We start from the raw sequence: 17,823 nt of genomic DNA on the forward strand, positions 1-17,823 counted from the left end.
TTGGCCCCTCTTATATGCTCTCACAGCAGCCTGTACTTCCTCCACATAGCTACAGCATACTGTATTGTAACTGCCTGTTTATTTGTTTGTAATTTCCATCTCATCATACTCTCCCTTACGGCAAAAACCTTGAGATCTTTGCTGAGTTCTGTGAGTTGTTCTGGCAAATTACAGAACCTGAGGAGGTCATGGGCCCCCCAAATTTATAGCCAGTTGGTCATAAAAGGGGGTGTCCTGGGGACCCCTGAAGTGTAGCTGGCATCTGTAGTAAGGACAGTCTCATGGAGAACTGACCCCTTAACTTGTGGGATCTGTGCTAACTCTGGGTGGTTAGTGGCAGAATTGAATTGTATAGTATGCCAGGTGGTGCTGGAATGCCTATCCTGAATCTTCCAATGGCTCCTTGCTCCGGGGTGTTAAAAAACCTGAGGCTCACAACAAAGACTGGATTTGAAATACAGATGTTGACACAGCCTCCATTAACAAAAGCCCCAGCAAATAGCGGCAGCGCTCTGTGTCTTTTCTTATTAAAGGAGCATTATTTTACAGGTGATGGTGACATTGGACATGGTGCATTTAGGCCTGTGTTAGGATGTTCTAGGATGTAGTGTTAGGATGTAGAGTGATGTTGTAAGAGTGATGCCACGTTTCATTTAAAGGTCTTGCATCTTCTAAACCCTGACTCTTATTGAAGAATGGACTCCTAAGGGAATATTCCATGGAACAAAATTAAGAAATATCTGTGAGAAATACTGGAGGCAGCAGAGCCTTAGAATTCAAAACTGAGATGCTGACACAGGGATATATTTTACCATGTTTACAAGAATTGAAAAAAAGTCTGCTTTGGCTGATTGATTTGGTAATAAACATTGGCTTTACCGATCAACTTTTTTTTTTTTTTTTTGTGGCACGCGGGCCTCTCACTGTTGCGGCCTCTCCCGTTGCAGAGCACAGGCTCCGGACGCGCAGGCTCAGCGGCCACGGCTCACGGGCCCAGCCGCTCCGCGGCATGTGTGATCTTCCCGGACCGGGGCACGAACTCGTGGCCCCTGCATCGGCAGGCGGACTCTCAACCACTGCGCCACCACGGAAGCCCCCGATCAACTTTTAAGTTAGATTTTTTACATACACTGAATGAGCCAAATTTGCATTTCTAAAGTTTTGGCAAAAATATACTTAAAACTCATGATAAGATAAAAGCATTTTAACAAATAATATTGTATTGCCAAAGGTCTATAGAAATGTTAATGTTCTTATTTTCTCAATTCTGAGTTAAAAAATAAAGTGCCTTGAAATGAAAGAGTTACAGTACAATTATTAATTACCGATAAGTCTTTTAAAAGACTTTTTGGTATACTTCCCAGAGATTGACAAAGTGAATAACTCAAAGGAGGACCTAAATGAATTGCCTTATAATAGATCATAAAAAATAATTTTTGATGATAGAGTGCTATATGACTTTTAGCATTTGGAAGATCAAAGATCTGAGTGACATTGCTATTTCAAAGTATTCACCATAAGCATCTATTTATTTGAACATATTTTCTCAGTGTTTATATCTATAAAAACTAAAACTACGAATAGAACTGATGACGAATCCTGTCTTATCTAGCAATAAGTAATATTCCTCTACTAACATGTGAACTGCGGACAAAAAATAGCACCATTCATCTCACTAAAAGATACATTTCCATAAAAATATGTTATAGGAGATTATATCAGACTAAGCCTTTTATAGATAAAAGTTATAAACTTTGGATAAAATATAAAAACAATTGTTTGAAGATGCTGGAAAGTAACCAAAAGCTAGCAGGCAGGATTTTAAGGGATGGCTACTCTTCAAAGAATTGAAATATAATGAGTATGATTTATGCTCATACATCTGTTTATCTGAGGGCACTACTCGGTCTGCACTGTGAAAAGCAGCGGGAACTCAGAAAGCCACAATCTCAATGGTTTAAGGAATTAGAGAATGGACCCTGGGGCTCCCAGAGCATCTGGAAGTTGAGGATGAAACTCCTGAAAAGGAAGGAGTAATAGAGGGAGAGAGCTCCAAAATCTACACATACACTCTGCCCAAGTCCTTGGTTGACTCCTGAACTCTGTGTGCATAGGATAAAAGTTAACTACCGTAAGTCCCCTACATACGAATCTTCAAGTTGCGAACTTTCAGAGATGTGAACGTGTATTCGTGTCCAATCATGTAAGTTAGTTCACGTGTCTGCTGTACATTGTCACGTGCGTGCATCCTCTACAAGTGGCTGTGCTTTTGTGTACTTTACTGTACAGTCCTGTATAGAGTACAGTAGTGCAGTATCTTTATTTCAAGCCCAGGATGTCCGGAAGCAAGCGTAAAAGCAGTGGTGATGTAGCTGGTACTGCTAAGAAGCGCCAGGAATTGGAGGCCCAGAGAAAGGATGAAGAGAGACAAGAGGAAGAAGAAGTAACTGCAGAACCGAAGAGATTCACAATGTAGGAAATGGCAAGGGGATTTTCTTTGTGTGAGGAGGCACTGTTACTTTTGGAGGCACAGGACCCGATCGTAGAACAGTACATGAAGGTTGCAGCAGCCGTTCAGAATGCAATCCAGTGCTACCGTGTCATCTACAATGAGAAAAAAATAGCTACCCAGACATCACTGGATTGTTTTTTCAAGAGGGTAGATAGAACTGAATCCAGCAAGGAACCAGAACCTGTGCCGTCAACGTCAGGCATGAGTGAAATTGCACCTTGCCCTCCGTCTCCTATCGCTGACGATCCTTCAGCTCTACCATCTCCCACCTCCTCTCCCTCCAGTCAGTAACTCTTCTTGCCTGTTCACTCAATGCCAGCCCTGTTGTCCTGTACTACTGTACTTTTCAAGGTACTGTACTGTAATATTAAAAATGTTTTCTTTATTTTTTGTGTTTGTTCTTCATGTATTATTTGTGTGAGAAGTATTGTAAACCTATTACAGTACAGTACTATGTAGCCGATTGTGTTAGTTGGGTACCTAGGCTAACTCCGTTGGACTGACAAACAAATTGGACTTACGAATGTGCTCTCGGAACAGAACTCATTCGTATGTAGGGGACTTACTGTACCTGCAAGAATACATCAACATTTATCAGAGGAAGATAACAGAATCTAGAGGCTCTACAATGTATCACCTACAATTTCCAGTACACAATAAAAAACTAACAAGAATATAAAGGAATAGGAAAGTTTTGGGGTTTTTTTACTTAATTTTTATTGGAGTATAGTTGCTTTACAATGTTGTGTTAGTTTCTGCTGTACAGCAAAGTGAATCAGCTATACATGTACATATATCCCCTCATTTTTGGATTTCCTTCCCATTTAGGTCACCACAGATCACTGAGTAGAGTTCCCTGTGCTATACAGTAGGTTCTCACTAGTTATCTATTTTATTATTTATTTTTTTATTTATATTTTTGCGGTACGCGCGGGCCTCTCACTGTCGTGGCCTCTCCCGTTGCAGAGCACAGCCTCTGGACGCGCAGGCTCAGCGGCCATGGCTCACGGGCCCAGCCGCTCCGCGGCATGTGGGATCTTCCTGGACCGGGGCACGATTCCCGGACCGGGACACAAACCCGTGTCCCCTGCATCAGCAGGCGGACTCTCAACCACTGCGCCACCAGGGAAGCCCACTAGTTATCTATTTTATACATTGTAGTGTATATATGTCAATCCCAATCTCCCAATTCATCCCATCCCTCCTTTCCCCCCTTGGTGTCCATACACTGTTCTCTAGTTGTGTCTTTATTTCTGCTTTGCAAATACATTCATCATTTTTTAGATTCCACATATAAGCAATATTATACGATATTTCTTTTTCTCTTTCTGACTTTCACTCCGTATGACAGTCTCTAGGTCCACATCTCTGTAAATGGCACAATTTCGTTCCCTTTTATGGCTGAGTAATAGTCCATTATATATATGCACCACGTCTTCTTTATCCATTCCTCTGTTGATGGGCATTTAGGTTGCTTCCATGTCCTAGCTATTGTAACTAGTGCTGCAATGAACATTGGGGTGCATATATCTTTTTGAATTATGGGTTTCTCCAGGTATATGCCCAGGAATGGGATTGCCTGGTCATATGGTAGTTTTATTTTTAATTTTTTAAGGAACCTCCATACTGTTCTCCATAGTGGCTGTATCAATTTACATTCCCACCAACAGTGCAAGAGGGTACCCTTTTCTCCACACCCTCTCCAGCATTTATTGTTTGCAGATTTTTTGATGATGGCCATTCTGACCGGTGTGAGGTGATACCTCATTGTAGTTTTGATTTGCATTTCTCTGATAATTAGTGATGCTGAGCATCTTTTCATGTGTTTGTTGGCCATCTGTATGTCTTCTTTGGGGAAATATCTATTTCGGTCTTCCGCCCATTTTTTGATTGGGTTGTTTGCTTTTTTGATATTGAGCTGCATGAGCTGTTTGTATATCTTGAAGATTAACCCCTTGTCAGTTGCTTCGTTTGCAATGTTTTATCCCGTTCTGAGGGTTGTCTTTTGGTGTTGTTTATGGTTTCCTTTGCTGTGCAAAAGCTTTTAAGTTTAATTAGGTCCCATTTGTTTATTTTCATTACTCTAGGAGGTTGGTCAAAAAAGATCTTGCTGTGATTTATGTCAGAGTGTTCTGCCTATGTTTTCCTCTAAGAGTTTTATAGTGTCCAGCCTTACTTTAGGTTTTTAATCCATTTTGAGTTTATTTTTGTGTATGGTGTTAGGGAGGTTCTAATTTCGTTCTTTTACATGTAGCTGTCCAGTATTGAAGAGACAGTCTTTTCTTTTGTCTGTTCTTGTCTCCTTTGTCATAGATTAGGTGACCATAGGTGCGTGGGTTTATCTCTGGGCTTTCTATCCTGCTCCATTTTTCTATATTTCTGTTTTTGTGCCAGTCCATACTGTCTTGATGACTGTTGCTTTGTAGTGTAGTCTGAAGTCAAGGAGACTGATTCCTCCAGCTCCATTTTTCTTTCTCAAGATTGCTTTGGCTATTTGGGGTCTTTTGTGTTTCCATACAAATTGTATTCTAATTCTGTGAAAAATGCCATTGGTAATTTGATAGGGATTGCACTGGATCTGTAGATTGCTTTGGGTAGTATAGTCATTTTCACAATACTGATTCTTCCAATCCAAGAACATGGTATATCTCTCCATTTCCATTTGTGTCATCTTCGATTTCTTTCATCAGTATTTATAGTTTTCTGAGTACAGGTCTTTTGCCTCCTTAGGTAGGTTTATTCCTAGGTAATTTATTCTTTTTATTGCAATGGTAAGTGGGATTGTTTCCCTAATTTCTCTTTCTGATCTTTTGTTGCTAGTGTATAGGAATGCAAGAGATTTCTGTGCATTAATTCTGTATCCTGCAACTTTACCAAATTCATTGATTAGCTCTAGTAGTTTTCTGGTGGCATCTTTAGGATTTTCTAGGTATAGTATCATGTCATCTGCAAACAGTGACAATTTTACTTCTTCTTTTCCAATTTGGATTCCAAGGAACAGGAAAGTTTGACTCATGGTTCAGAGAAAAGGTAGTCAGTAGAAACTGACTCCAAGATGACTCAGATGTAACAATTAGCAAAGACTTTTTTTTTAAATTGATTTAAATTTGTTGATTTACAATGTTGTGTTATTCAGGTGTACAGTAAAGTGATATATATTCTTTTTCAGATTCTTTTCCATTATAGATTATTATAAGATACTGAATATAACTCCCTGAGCTATACTGTAAGTCCTTGTTGTTTATCTGTTTTATATATAGTAGTGTGTATATGTTAATCCCAAACTCCCAGTTTATCCCACCCCCTTTCTTTCCCCTTTGGTAACCATAAGTTTGTTGTCTATGTCTGTGAGTCTATTTCTGTTTTGTAAATAAGTTCTTTGTATCATTTTTTTAAGATTCCACGTATAAGTGATATCATATTATATTTGTCTTTCTCTGACTTACTCCACTTAGGATGATAAATTCTAGGTCCATCCATGTTTCTGCAAATGGTATTATTCCATTCTTTTTTATGGCTGAGTAATACTCCATTATATATATATATATATATATATATATATATATATACCACATCTTCTTTATTCATTCACCTGTTGATGGACATTTAGGTTGCTTCCATGTCTTGGCTATTGTAAATAGAGCTGCTATGAACATTGGGGTGCATGTATCTTTCCAATTATGATTTTCTCTGGATATATGCTCAGGAGTTGGATCACTGAATCATATGGTAACTCTATTTTTACTTCTTTAAGAAACTTCCATACCATTCTCCATTGTGGCTAGAAAAGAGTTTTAAACAGTTATTATACATATATGCAAGGACATGAAAAAGTATATGGTCAAAATAATGAATTAACAGAAAAAGTCAGCAGAGATATAGAAATTCTAAAAAGAGAGAGAGAGAGAGACAAATGGAAATTCTAGAACTGAAAAGTACAAAATTTGAAATAAAAAATTCACTGGGTAGTCCTAACAGCTATTTAGAAATGGCTGAAGGGTTGGTAAACTTAAAAACAGGTTAAAAGAAATTATCCAATCTGAAAAACAGAGATAAAAACTATTGAAAAAAATGGACAGAGCCCTACTAGCCTTCAAGACAATATTAAAGAGCCTAACATACATGTAATAGGAATCACATAAAGAAAGGGAAGAGAGAATGGGGCAGAAAATTTTTTGAAAAAATAATGACAGATTTCCCCAAATTTGGTAGAATACATAACTTTAAAAATGAATAAACCCAGCAAAACCCAAGCAGGATATATAAAAAAAGAAATTCATACCACAAACATCATGGTCAAACTATTGAAAACCAGATAAAGAGAAAATCTTAAAGGCAGCTAGGGAAAAATGACATAGTAGAAATTGAGTGGGTGGGTAGAGGGACAGGATTCAGAAACAACAAAAGCTAGAGGACAATGGAATCATATTTTTAAGAGTTAAACTGGGAGCAGGGGTAGGGGGCAACGTCAATCCAGAATTCTATATGCAGAGAAAATACTCTTTGAAAATGATAGTGAAAGATGACTTCAGAGAAACAAAAACTTAGAAGTTATGCATTACAAGAAATGCTTTTAAAAAATTATTCAGAGGGAAGGGAAATGATATTAGATGAAAATTCAGATCTATGCGAAGAAATAAAGGGCACTGGAAATGGTAAATATGTAGGTAAATAGAAAAGAATATACATTTTAAAAATTTCTTTAAAAGATGTAATTGTTTAAGGCAAAAATAGTTCACTGCATTTAAACATAGGTGGGCCTAATGTATATGAAAGCAATCATGTAAAGGATGGAGGATAAATAGAACTACACTTCTGCAAGGTTCTTACATTTTACATCAGTTACTACAATATGAGGTCTACATGCATTGAGACACTTTAAGCATGAATATGCTAGAGTAAGCACTAAAAATTAATGTAAAGAAGTTTAGTGGAAGGTCAATAAAGGAATAAAGATGAAATATAAACAAATATTGATTAACCCAAATGAAAGCAGAAAAGGAGAAACAAAAGAACAAAAAAGGGATGAAACAAATAGAATACAAATTGCAAATAATAATAGACTTAAAATCCAATGATATTAATCTTATGTTAAATGTAAATAAACTAAAAACTCCAATTAAAAGGCAGAAATTATCAGACTGGATTTTTTTTTTTTAAATCAAGAACAAACTATAGAACTTCCCTGGTGGCACAGTGGTTAGGCATCTGCCTGCCAATGCAGGGGACCCAGGTTTGAGCCCTGGTGCGGGAAGATCCCACATGCTGCTGAGCACCTAAGCCCGTGTGCCACAACTACTGAGCCCATGTGCTGAGACTACTGAAGTCCACATGTCTAGAGCCCGTGCTCCACAAGAAAAGAAGCCACCACAATGAGAAGCCTGCACACCACAACAAAGAGTAGCCCCTGCTCACTGCAACTAGAGAAAGCCTGCTCACAGCAAGGAAGACCCAACATAGCCAAAAAAAAAAGAACCAACTAGAAGCTATCTACAAGAGACACATATTTAATATAAAGATACAAATAGATTGAAAAGGAAAAAGATTTACCAGGCAAACAGTAAACATAAGAAAGGTGGAGAGGTTGTATTATTATCAGACAATATAGAATTCAAGCCAGGAGTATTAAGAGAGATAAGGAGGGGCAGTTCATGAAAGAAGGAAAGAGAAAGAAAGAAAGAAGGAAAGAAAGAAAGAAAGAAAGAAAGGAAGGGAGGGAGGGTTAAATCATCAGGAAGACTTGAAAGCCTAACAGAAGACATAAAAATCATATATATATATGCACCTAATAACACAACTTCAAAATGCATAAAGGCAAAGCTCATCAAACTAAAAGAAGAAATAGACAAATCCACATTCACAGATTGTAATAGTCTCCTTTCGGTGAGTGATAGAACAACTCAATTTAAAAATCCATAAGGATATAGTTGATCAGAATAACACTATCAATACCAAACTGAATTAATATTTATAGAAAAAAATTGACAGTTATATAACTACTCAACTGCAGAATACACATTCTTTTTTAAAGCACACATGGGATGTTCACCAAGGGAGATAATATGGTGGGTTATGAAATGAGTCTCAATAAACTCCAAAAGGTTGAAATTTTAATGACTCTTCTCTGTCCACAACAGAATTAAATTAAAAATCAGTAATAATAACCAGGAATCATTTTGCAATATATACAAATATTGAATCATTATGTTGTATACCTGAAAGTAATATAATGTCATATGTCAACTATACTGTAATTAAAAAATAATATCTAGGGCTTCCCTGGTGGTGTAGTGATTAAGAATCCGCCTCCCAGTGCAGGGGATGCAGGTTCGAGCCCTGGTCCAGGGACATCCCACATGCTGTGGAGCAACTAAGCCTGTGCACCACAACTACTGAGCCCGTGTGCCACAACTACTGAAGCCTGCGCGCCTAAAGCCCATGCTCCGCAACAGGACCACAATGAGAAGCCCACGCACTGCAACGAAGAGTAGCCCCTGCTCACCACAACTAGAGAAAGTCCATGCGCAGCAACGAAGACCCCACACAGCCAAAAATAAATAAATTAAAAATAGTGTATATGTGTCTATCGCAATCTCCCTAAAAATATATCTATATAATAATTTAAAAATAGTATCTAGAAAAGCCCCTGAATATTTGGAAATTAAACAACACACTTCAAAAAAGTGAGTCAAAGAAGAAACAATAAGGGAAATTTAAAACTACTCTGTACTGAATGAAAATGAAAGCACAACATATTAAAACTTGTGAAATGCAGATAATGCAGAGCTTAGAGGGAAATGCATAGCTTTAAATGCTTATATGAAAAAAATAGAAAAGTCCAGAATCGGTAATGTAATCTTCTACTCTAATCAGCTTGAAGAGGAAATCAAATCCCAGTTAAGTAGGAAGAAGGAAATAATAAAGAACAAAAGTCAATAAACTAGAGAATAAATAATCAATGGAACCATAGATGGCTTTTTGAAAAAATTTAAAATTTTTATAAACTTCTGACCATATTAGTCAGTAGAAAAAAAAAAAGAGAAAATGCAAAATACCAAAATCAGGGATGTTTGAAAAAGTGACAAGGTCCTGGCTCTCGTGGACTTCTAGTGGGGGAAACATGTTACATGGTCATACAAAGAAATATACAGGTATAGATTGTGGTAAACTCTATGAGAATTCTGCAGGGGAGGGAGAGGCCGATTGGGGCTGGAGAGGGGCACCTCCGCAGAAGTAAGTTAACTTCGACCCCTTCGCTCAACAAGGAGTAAAGTCAGCCCCTCCCGGCGTCTTCCCGGCCCCTAGGAGGCAAGTGGCGGGCCCGCCCCGCGCGCCGCGCTCCGCCCCCCCCCCCCCCCCCCGCGCGCCGCGCTCCCCCCCAATCTCAGCCGCCCCGGCCCTTCCGCGCAGGCGCGGGACGGGCGCGAGGTGGGGCTCGGCCGGCGGCGGGGCGGGGCGGGGCAACCGCCGGGCGGGCGCCGAGCGGGACCACACACTAGAGAGGTGCTTTCGGTCAGACCAAGCGGCGCCGGTTCCCCGCGATGCCGAGGCCAGATCCGGACGCCTCGCCTCTCTGAGTCGGTCTCAGCGCGGAAGGCACAGAGGGAGGCCATGGCGGAGCCCTCCGAGCCCGGGCGGCAGGCGTCCGCGGGCGGCGGGAGCCTGGAGGAGGAGGACGAGGAGGACGAGGAGCGGGAGCCGCTGCTGCCGCGGATCGCCTGGGCCCAGCCGCAGAAGGGCGCTCCGGGGGGCGCCGTGCGGCTGGAGAAAGCTGTCGGGGAGGAGGGCGCGGCCTCCCCTAACCAGGCCAGTGACCGGGAACTGCTGCTCCTGCCCAGGGATGCGTCTTTCTTCTCTTCCCTGAGTTTGGGGTGCCTGCGGAGCTCGCCCACCAACCTGGACCGGAACCACCCCGTGGGTTCAGGTGCGATCCGGCTTTTCCCTTCCCCGGCGCCCTGCCAGTGCGCCTGTCGCCGCCGCCGCTCAGCCCCCTATTCAAGCCCCTCCTTGGGTCCCTACCCCCGGCTTCTTTCGCTGTCTCCCGCTAGCCCTTGCCTAGTAGGAAAGGCTCTTCGCCGGGCATCAGGTCCGGCGCACAGGCCGAGGGGTCAGCCGCTGCGCACACCTTGGACACTTCGCCTTTCTTTCCTGCTCCCCCGTTTACTCGCACCTTTTCCAGGGGCTATAGGCTGCTTCACCTGAGGCCTGGGGTTGTCATTAAACACTGATCCTTGAGGCCTCCCCTAAGAGTGAGCCTAAACTTTTGTAATCAGACAGGAAAAGCTAACACTGTAAAATGACGTAAGTTGTTTGCTCAAGTTTGGACTTGAGTTTGGGGTTAAGAACCCTGAGCTACCAGGAAAGTTGGTGAATTTGCAAGGTGGATGACAGCCGAGAGATAGAGAGCAAGAATATCCGGTTGCCTCTGGGACACGTTTCAAAAACTTTTGAAGTTAAATATTGTTACTGTAACATTAGCCAGAGGGCGCAGAAGCAGTTGAATTTCTGTACCTGCTCTCTCTCTTGCAAAGTTTCCTTTCTTGAGTCATTTCTATTTTTATACTTTAAAAAAAAAAATTTTTTTTCATTGTTAAGCAGACTGACAGCCTCAGGTGAAAGAGAGGATAATTGAAATGATGTTGAAAGGTATGCGACTGCAAGCATTGATATTTATTGATAAATCGAATTTTTTGCCATGATCGAGTCGAATAAGGCTAATTTGATAGTAAAATAGAATAGGCTTGTAAGAGTCCTAGGTAGAGCTGAGACAGGCTAGTTTGTAAAATGGCCATGATAACACCTACTTGCTGGTGGTAAGGATGGTTTAAATGATGAGATGTGTGCATTGTGCCTAGAGTTTCATTCCACCTGTGAGCTTAAAGAAAAGGCACAGAAAATGTAGTTTTCATTAATGCTGCTTAAGTTTTTCTGGAGTGGTTAGATTTTACATGTCCTGCTATTAGTACAGTAATGGGGCTTCTACAATTTAAAGAATTCTGGGTAGAGTAGGTTATTCTAGTTGTAGTTGAATTTATGGTCAAATATTCTAGAGTAAATAAATCAGAGCAGCCCAAGGGAAGCAGACTTTAATGAATAAAGCTTTAACAAACCTGTCTAATATACAGATCGGCTAGCTACCATTATGTTAGCTTTTGGTTGCATTGACAGTACAACATTTAACAGAACAAACAAATATGCATTTGCAATCAAATCACAAATGGATCCACATTCACCCAGCTACATTGATAATATGGGTATATATTACCTAGAAACCGGTCTGTGAAGTAACTAAGATTTGTGTGGCTAGCTTGCCTTTTTCTACCCAAAGTTACCTGTGTAGCTAGATTTTAAAAGAGCCTAAAACCTTAAAAATGCATTTATTCTATGAAGCTGAGGTTTTGTAAACAAATGATATTAAGGCTAGAGAAAGTCAAAGTGGAGATAGAGTATAATATTTGAATACAAATGGATTATTAAAGAGAATTCCAACCTTTTGAATGGCAGTAACTTACTTATATCACAGTTTACAGTTTGCTAAGATCTTTTTCTTTGTATATTTCATTAATTCTCACAATAGCACAGCAAGTTAGTTATTTACCCCCATCCTGAGTGTGAAGACTGAAAATGAATGAAAACTGTAATAACTAGTAGTTGATAGAACTTCAGAGGTAAGCCAAGGTCAAGGTCCAGGAAGTGGAAAAGCCAGACTGAACCTAGTTTTTTCATGTCCTACAGTTTTTCCATTTTGCTGTAGATCCCCAAGTGTTATAAAATAATTGTTAACTTTTGTTTACTTATTATGGAGGTCTTATTTTTAATGGATTTAAAAACAGTTTTGAACTGTAAAAACTATTTTTAAAATTTCAAACCATTCTCCTAGAAAGTTCATGATTAATTTAACTAGACGATTAAGTTTAGTTATTTTTTGAGTCCATTAACTTGCTTTGTCCTTTACCATCCAATTTCCATGAAGCCACCTCTCTAGTTCCAAGATATTCTTGCCTTTAGATTAATATTAACATCATTTATGATGCTTGACTATTTTATGTAAACAGGAGCTTTATGTACTTTACCCAGTGGAAGAATGTCATATGTCTGTTATCTTTACTTGAACAAGACATGTGACAAAGTCTAGAACCAGCATAAACATAGTGTTGTTGGATCAATGTCAAAAGGATTAGTGGCATTCCTTGTTCCAGTTGTCATTTTAATCAGTGAGTTGAAGAGTAGTAAAGATGATAATAGTTAATACCCACAAAACTGTTAGTACATGCAGAGGGCATAGTTCTCTGTGCTTCACATATATTAATTTATAACGAACCCTATGGATGTGAGCACTATTTTTTATTTATTTTCATTTTAAGGAAGCACAGAGAGGTGAAGTGACGGTCCCAGTTAATATAAACCAGAGGCACTTATCAATTTTGTTGGAGAGCCTGGCAATTAGAGAATGGTGTTAGAATTCGCAAAGAGCTTCTAAAGTAAAAGAAAGTGTGTGTTTATAAGCCATTTAATGATTCATGGTGGCTTATAAATGTACGAACAAAATAAAATCATTTAAAACTAAGGAAGAAATATGAGAATGGAAAATAAGAGCAATGAAATAAATAAGATGGGGGCCGGAATAAGAGTACACAAAATTAACATCACACACTCGATACAGGCAGCCCACAAATTTGATATTTAAGATTACCGAGCAGCCAACTTGAGAGAAACACAATCACTCTGTCCATAAAGTTAAAACAGACTAGTTATTTGAACCAAAACAAAACTGGCAAAGGATAAACTGTCATGTATTCTCTTGGAGAAGAGATTATATGCTGAGTAATATCTTGGTAATAAAAGTGATGACTTTCACAGGAGTGTTGCTTACAACTTCCCTGAAGTTCATTTCAGTAGAAGTAATTCTAGTGGGTGGTGTTATCAGTATTGCTGGGTCTAGATTCGAGATCCTGATAGTCTGGCTTAGTTTAGAGGAAGGTATTAGAAGAGTGGATATCCCGAGGATCTTGACAATCCTCCAAAGCTGAACTTTTGAAAGGGAGTGAGCAGCAGTGTGTTGGAGATTATTCCTCAACCAATAATTAGAATACACTTATTCTCGTTTTCCATTTATTGCAGAGATCCATCATTCAGCAAATGTTTCAGTGTCTGTGGGGTGCCAGTGGAAATTGAGGCCTTGGGGAAACAGTGGTGGCCAGATATCAAATGGATGTCCAGTCACGAGCCTTGTCCCCATGCAACCTTATAACCTCATGAAGGAAAGAGTCAATTAAAACAAACAGTTCTAACAGAGGATATATGTGCTTGGATGGGGAAAGCCAAGGCTTCCATAGAGCCATACCCTGGATTTAGGGGCCAGGGAAGATTTAGCAGAGGAAATAGCATCCAATTTGAGACTTGAGGATGAATAGCACTGGAACCCCTGAGGGTTCCAGTTTGGGTCAGATCGCCAAACTTGTGAGCCAGCTACTTTTCTTTTTAGAAAATACTCTGGCCAATGGGTAAGATATATTCCCAACCCTTAGGTGAGGAAGAGTTCATTTTGATTTATTTATTTAAAATGAGAGCTTGATAAGTTACTATGCACACTTATATAAAACTAAATATAAGAGGTTATACAAGGGGTTCTCTTAATCCATTTTCAATTTCTGCTTATCAGAGGATCAGCTGTAACCCTTAAGTGTGGTTAAGGGTTTGTTAATAAATAATTCGCAAATTTATTGAGGGTTTACCATGTGCCAGGTACAGTTTTAAGCACTTGGCATATATCACAGGACAAAACAAAGCTCTCTGCCCTCCTGGAACATAGATCATTTTGTTATAGCATTGCAAGGTGATCAGATGAAGTCGAAGGATGGATAAGAATTAGCCATAGAAAGGAAGCTTGGCATATACATCAGAACAGCATGGACAAAGGTTCGGAGGGTGGGCTGGATGCCTTGTGAAAAGTGTGGAGTTTGAATAGGACTGGAACTTGCTAGAAGGCCACTGCTTCTTGGAGGAGTGCCAAAGAGAGTATACAGAGATAGAACTCACATGCTCCTCAGAAAATTGGAATATTTTTTGATACAGGGACAAATAAAAATCTCATAGTTTATTTCTTAAAAGGGAGAAAGTAATTTTAACTGAACAAAATTTAAAGAAGATATAGCTAATTAAGCCCTCAGCTATTAAAAATCAAACCAAACAATGACAACAAACCTTCAAACCAAATCTCCATGGCACATTTATCTTGAAGTGTAACTTTAGGGTGTGTTCTCCAAGTTAAACTCATTGCTAAATACACATTTAGGTAAATAAAATGAAGAAAGTTGTAGAATGTAATTGTGAGTTATGAATCAGAAAAATTACTAAAAAAGAATTACTTTGATTTTTAGAATAGTTGATATATAGTCTTTTTTTTTTTTTTTTTTTTCTGGCAGTAGTTAGGTAGGACCAGTTGTCTTTTAAGTGCCTTTCTGGATTGTGATGGTAAATCCAGACCATTTTCAAAGAATGCCAGTTTTCATGTAGGGAGATAATCTCATTTATCTCCAAAAGAGTTGCTCATTAAAGGGACAAGTTAAAGAAAAAGAGATTGAGAACATCCAGGCTGATTTTTTAGGAATCGTTCTGATCTGATTTTGGTTGAAGCTGAATTATTAAGTATTCAGAGTATGATCCTGGGCTCCATGAGAGTAACAAAGGCAGGTTCTATGATGAACTCATAAAGCTTAACCCATAAAGCAATTTGATAACATCTAATAGTAATGTCAAAGTCTGCACATAGTTTCCAAAAGAATTGCTCAAGTACAGGATGGGAGAGACCAAAAGGGGTCCAAGAGTTTAGCCATTTCAACATGAATTAGTATGACAGGACTCCTAAACAACGATTGTAATACTTGAGTACTTCTTATTTTGGTATAGTGTCAAGACTGAGAGATATCTCTATTCTCTGCAATGGGTTGCTTGATTCTGGAGACCATATTTTAAAGTGGCACATTGAAAACTGAAGCATGAAACAGGAGGGCAACTTGGATGCTGAAAAGCCTGAAAATACTTCCATATGGAAGGAGGCAGAGAATAGAAGAGACTTAGGGGAGCATGAAATTATCTTCAGCTATTTGAAGGGCTATCCCTGGGAAGAGAGGAGTAAGTAGACTTTTGTTTTGCTCCAGATGGCAGGTCTGGGACATTGGGTGAAACTACAGGAAACCTATTTCTGAAAAAGAAAGAAGTTTATATTTGTTTTCAAACAAACACAAAAAGTATGGAAAAAGGAGTGATCTGTCTTTGAAAGTGTTTAAACATTGGTCCAGAGACCACCTGCTGGTGATGTATTATGGAAAGTACGTCAGTACTGTGAGCAAAGTTGAAATAAATAGCTTTTCAAGTTCTTTCTTGTTAAGAGCCCTGATCTAGAAGAAATATCATTTGACTAATGATAATTATTATTGGCATATTCTGCCACACAAATAATACTTCATTTATTCATTTAAATGCTTATGAAGAACCCACTAAATGCCAATCCCTCTTCCAGGTGCTAGGGATGCACAGTGAACAAGAAAGACAAAGTTTCTCCCTTCATTCTTAAGAATTTTCATGGAATAGATCTGGAAATAGTATATCAATTGTATAGACATGACTAAGGTACTTGGATTATTTATTCTTTTAAGTAGGTTAAATATGCCCAAGGGCCCTTTTTGTAGTATTTTTCTCAGCATAAACTTTTAAAAATTAGTAAATAATTGTTTTGTTTATGTCTGAATTAAGGAAAATTTTAAATTAAGGAAAGTTTATAGTTTGAATTTTCGTAAGATTGACGTGAATAGCACTTAAATGCCTTTCAGAGTAAAATGTGAATAATTTTTGGCTTGTCTACCACTTTAAATGATTAATTACCACTTTAAATGATTAACTCTGCAAGTGTTTATTGAATGCCTTTTATGTTCCAGGAACTATAAAAGTTCTGGGTATATAGCAGTGAGAGAATCCTTGTCTTCTTGGAGCTCACAAAATAAATAAGTTATATAATATGTTAGGTGATAAGTGCTAACCAGAAAAATAAAGTGGAGGTTAGGGGAGATTGGGTAGGGTCTTGGGGGCCAATATAAGAACTTAGAGTTTTTCTTCAAGTGAGATGGAGAACCACTGGGCGGCCCTGTGAGTGAAAGTGCTGAGTCCTAACCACTGGACCACCAGGGAATTCCCTGACTTACGTTTGAAAAGGATTACCATACCTTCACTGTTGAGTGTAGAGAGATCAGTTAGGAGACTTGTAACAATCTAGGCTAGAGTTGATAGTGACTTGAATCACATGGAAGGAATGGAGGTGGTAAGAGGTGGTTAGGTTCTGGATATTCATTTAAGGTAGAGCTACACAGCTTGCTGTTGGCTGTGGGGGGGTGAGGGTGTGAGATCATGGATGATTCCAAGGTTTTTTGCAAGAGCGCCTAGAAGATTTGGAGTTGCCAGTAACTAACACAGGGAATACTGGGAGTGAAGCAGTTGAGAGGAAATGAAGAATTGAGTTTGAGGCAGTAAAGTTTGAACTGTCTACTAAACATCCAAATGGAGAAGCTGAGTATGATAGTCTGGGGTTCAGGGCAGAAGTCCAGGCTTGAGATATAAATCAGGGAGCCATCAGTGCTGATGAGGGAGAGAAGAGGGCCATGAACTGAACCTGGGCATTCCAAAGTTAAGTGATCAGGGGGATGAAAATGAGCCCACAGAAGACTGAAAAAGAGGAACTAATGAAATGGAAGGACAACTTGGAGAAGTGGCGTCTTGGAAGCCAAGTGAAGAAAGTGTTTTCAGGAGGAGGGAGTGACCGACAGGGTGAAACGATGGTGTTGGTCAAGGAAGATCAGTTCTGAGGTTGGGTTTAGCAATGTGGATGTTACTATGGACCCTGACAAAAATTATATCAATGGAGTGGTCAGGTCAGAAGCGTGATTGAAATGGGTTCAAAAGAGAGTGGGAGAAGAAAAATTGGAGATGGTAAATATAATTATAGAAGTCTTCTGCTATAAAAGGGAGCAAAGAAATGAGGGGGTGTCTAGGGGGACTTTGGAGGCTAAGAGAGATTTAAGATGAGAAAAATTACACCATGCTTTGTATGGTGGTAGAAATGATCCAATAGAGAGGGAAATATTGATACAGGAAAGAATTGCAGAAGAAATGTCCTGGAGTAGTCAGGAAGAGGTAGGTCTAGTATCCAAAGTGGAGGAGTTGATCTTAGAGCTTGGATCATCCATCTATAGTAGTAGGCAGGAGGCAGAGGTTGTGGATGGGTAGATATGGTGCTGAGGGCTGATGATAGCTTTTTC

The 17,823-nt window shown here is 39.3% G+C and overlaps 1 protein-coding gene across 4 annotated transcripts in view; it reads left to right on the forward strand.

Moving 5' to 3' along the window:
• The first annotated feature begins 9,977 nt into the window (after positions 1 to 9,977).
• PI4K2B (phosphatidylinositol 4-kinase type 2 beta) overlaps positions 9,978 to 17,823 on the forward strand; it is a 36,294-nt gene continuing 28,448 nt past the window's right edge. For 2 of the 4 annotated variants that reach the window (XM_089911733.1, XM_089911732.1), the window contains exon 1: positions 9,978 to 10,436. In XM_089911733.1, the coding sequence (XP_089767859.1) occupies positions 10,124 to 10,436 (313 nt within the window). In that variant the 5' untranslated portion in view covers positions 9,978 to 10,123. The remainder of the gene's footprint in view (positions 10,437 to 17,823) is intronic. The other 2 variants (XM_089911731.1, XM_089911730.1) reach the window with 1 other exon arrangement.

This window comes from Delphinapterus leucas, chromosome 5 (assembly GCF_059928025.1).
Source record: "Delphinapterus leucas isolate spDelLeu-1000000601 "Yukka" chromosome 5, BTC_Dleu_Yukka2, whole genome shotgun sequence".
NCBI classification, from domain to species: Eukaryota; Metazoa; Chordata; class Mammalia; order Artiodactyla; family Monodontidae; genus Delphinapterus; species Delphinapterus leucas.